Raw genomic sequence first — 2,450 nt, 5'->3', positions numbered from 1 at the left:
CAGCCCAGAAGGTGGCAAAGGAAAATGCCCAAACTCTACCACAACCAATGAGAGAGCGAGAAAAAGAGGAAGTACGAGGCTAACAGCTTTAGAGAGTATCAGGAGGGACCATGACATCAGTGGGAGGTTGATGGTACTTTAACGTTGTGTACTCTGCAAAGTACACTTACATTTCAAATAAACATCTTACAAATAAAATTAGAGCATATAAACTGGAAACTGCCTTGACTCATATTACTTGACTCAGAAATAAAAGCTGCACAATTTAGATTTTAGATATTTTCCTCTTTTATCATAAAAGTAGTTTAAAAGAAAATTATAGATGAATTTGATCCATGTCTAATATTATCAGAAGCCTTAATGAAAAGTCGTATTTAGACTTTTCTTTCTATAATTTTATGAGAAATTTATAGATGGCCAATTTGATGTAAAATAGTTAAAAGAAATAATTTAGCATGTAATTATTAATATAATGCTTTAAAAGGGCATTAATTCTTTCAACATACTGCAGAAAAGTCTGTACAAAAGAATATATATAAAGCATAGAATTACTTATTTATCAGTCCATTCCTCCAACAGTCCATGTCCTTTTTCCTGATCCCAGTTTTATCTTTTAATAAAATGCCAATAATTCATATGTTTGTTTTAGGTGTTTAAAGTTGAGAGTGCGACTCCATTGAAGAAAAGGTATTTTGCAATTTGAAGACTTTTTAGATGGAATTTTGAGATCTGGCTGGCTTTATTTTTAATTTACAGGTATTGACCCTGCCACAATTGAGTTAAATTACACCAAAATAAAGATAATCTCCAGGTGGGATGGAGCAAATGGCGATGTGAGCTTTAAATGTTTCCTGATTTACTTCTTCAAAGTGCAGTCCAGGAGGTGATACATAGATCACTTTTCCTAATGGTTGATAATACTGAAATTTGATAATACAGCCACCCCTTAAGTTTAGAGCGAGAGTTTGTTGAATTCCTTGTGTACTTCCCTAATCAGAGGAAGGCATCTGATAAATAGGAAATGGATCTTTACCCCAAAAGACTTCATTCACAGAAGTTTTATCGCAAATATGCACAAAAATACTTTGGATACCAGAGCCAAGTGCTCGGATAGATATAAGTAGAGAAAAGGGAGAAAGACAGGGCATGTGACCCATGCAATCTCTTTGTCACCTCTGACCTCGAGATAAGAGTTCAGTTCTTACAGTACTCACTAAAACCAATCATATTAAGAATTTAGACATGAAAGAAGACAGCACTTTCTAACATGGCCAACATCAACAATCGTTAAGTCCCACTTAAAGACACACCTACGAAAGACAACCAATACTACAACAGTGGACAGGTTACTCACCATAGGAGGAAATTCCGTAGGGCTGTCCTGGCTGTGGGTATGTGGCGTACGCTGCGGCTTGTTGCATTCCTGGGGTAAACTGCGTTTGCCCATATGCAGCCATAGTTTGTGAGGAAGGGGTAGGGAGAATATGTGGGTATGGTCTGCTATTTGTCAGAAATGACAGAAAATAGAAAGCCCATGCATTAGATGGAAACATGCAATTAACAACCACATCGCAAATTCCAGTTAAAGAGCATATCCTACGGTCAAACTTTTAAAACTCATAGACAAAGCACTGAAACACCTCAGCGTCTTCACCAGGTGATGCTCGATACAAATTTGGGTAAATATATTTAAGCCTCTATGACACCAGACTCTATTTAAATTAAGATGTAACATGTGGGCACAGACATGACTTGAAGTAAAGTAAAAGTCTACTCAGAAAAGTTATCTATTGATTGAGAGAAAATACATCTTACTTGGAAGGATAAATCTGTGGTGGAGAGAACTGGTGAGCTGGTCTTGGACTAAAGCTGCTGCTCCCGACTGTTGAGGAAAGAAAAAAACCATAATAACCCAAGAAGAACACGCAGTATGCACAAAATATTCCTGTATTTTAATTATGGCTCTGCCTTAAGAAAGTTCAGCTGCTCGATCGTTATAACCCACAGAAATGACAATTTCATATTGTTTGACTAATAGAAAGCTAAACTATAAAAGAAAAGAACCTGTAGGAATTGATTGCGTGGGTCTAATTTTAAATGAATTCTTTATAAACACAACTTTAAATACCTATTGTGCACTGCGATGGAGTTCACAGTGGCCATTTGTGAGTGTACATAGAGTCCCAGCCCAAAGGGAAGAAGGGTGCTGAAAGGGGAGGGAGAAGGATGAACTGCAGGGCTGGGCAGGACTACAAAAGGTCCTCCGGCCTATTGTCTGTGCTGGGGGGGACACACAGGTCCTCTGGCCTATTGTCTGTGCTGGGGGGGGGACACACAGGTCCTCCGGCCTATTGTCTGTGCTCAGCGGGGGACACACAGGTCCTCCGGCCTATTGTCTGTGCTCAGTGGGGACACACAGGTCCTCTGGCCTATTGTCTGTGCTGGGGGGG

General features: G+C 39.1%; 1 protein-coding gene across 13 annotated transcripts in view; it reads right to left on the bottom strand.

The window, feature by feature from the left end:
• Eya1 (EYA transcriptional coactivator and phosphatase 1) overlaps positions 1 to 2,450 on the bottom strand; it is a 318,971-nt gene that overhangs the window by 118,391 nt on the left and 198,130 nt on the right. For 11 of the 13 annotated variants that reach the window (XM_013518211.1, XM_013518210.1, XM_013518208.1 and 8 more), the window contains 2 exons: positions 1,816 to 1,882; positions 1,355 to 1,500 (listed from right to left, as the gene is read on the bottom strand). In XM_013518211.1, coding sequence (XP_013373665.1) covers positions 1,355 to 1,500; positions 1,816 to 1,882 — 213 coding nt within the window. The remainder of the gene's footprint in view (positions 1 to 1,354; positions 1,501 to 1,815; positions 1,883 to 2,450) is intronic. The other 2 variants (XM_013518203.1, XM_013518205.1) reach the window with 1 other exon arrangement.

The sequence above is a fragment of the Chinchilla lanigera genome, unplaced genomic scaffold (genome assembly GCF_000276665.1).
Source record: "Chinchilla lanigera isolate Chin_1 unplaced genomic scaffold, ChiLan1.0 scaffold00043, whole genome shotgun sequence".
NCBI classification, from domain to species: Eukaryota; Metazoa; Chordata; class Mammalia; order Rodentia; family Chinchillidae; genus Chinchilla; species Chinchilla lanigera.
The sequence above is the reverse complement of the archived record's forward strand: the minus strand, read 5'-3'. Positions and strand labels throughout refer to the sequence as shown.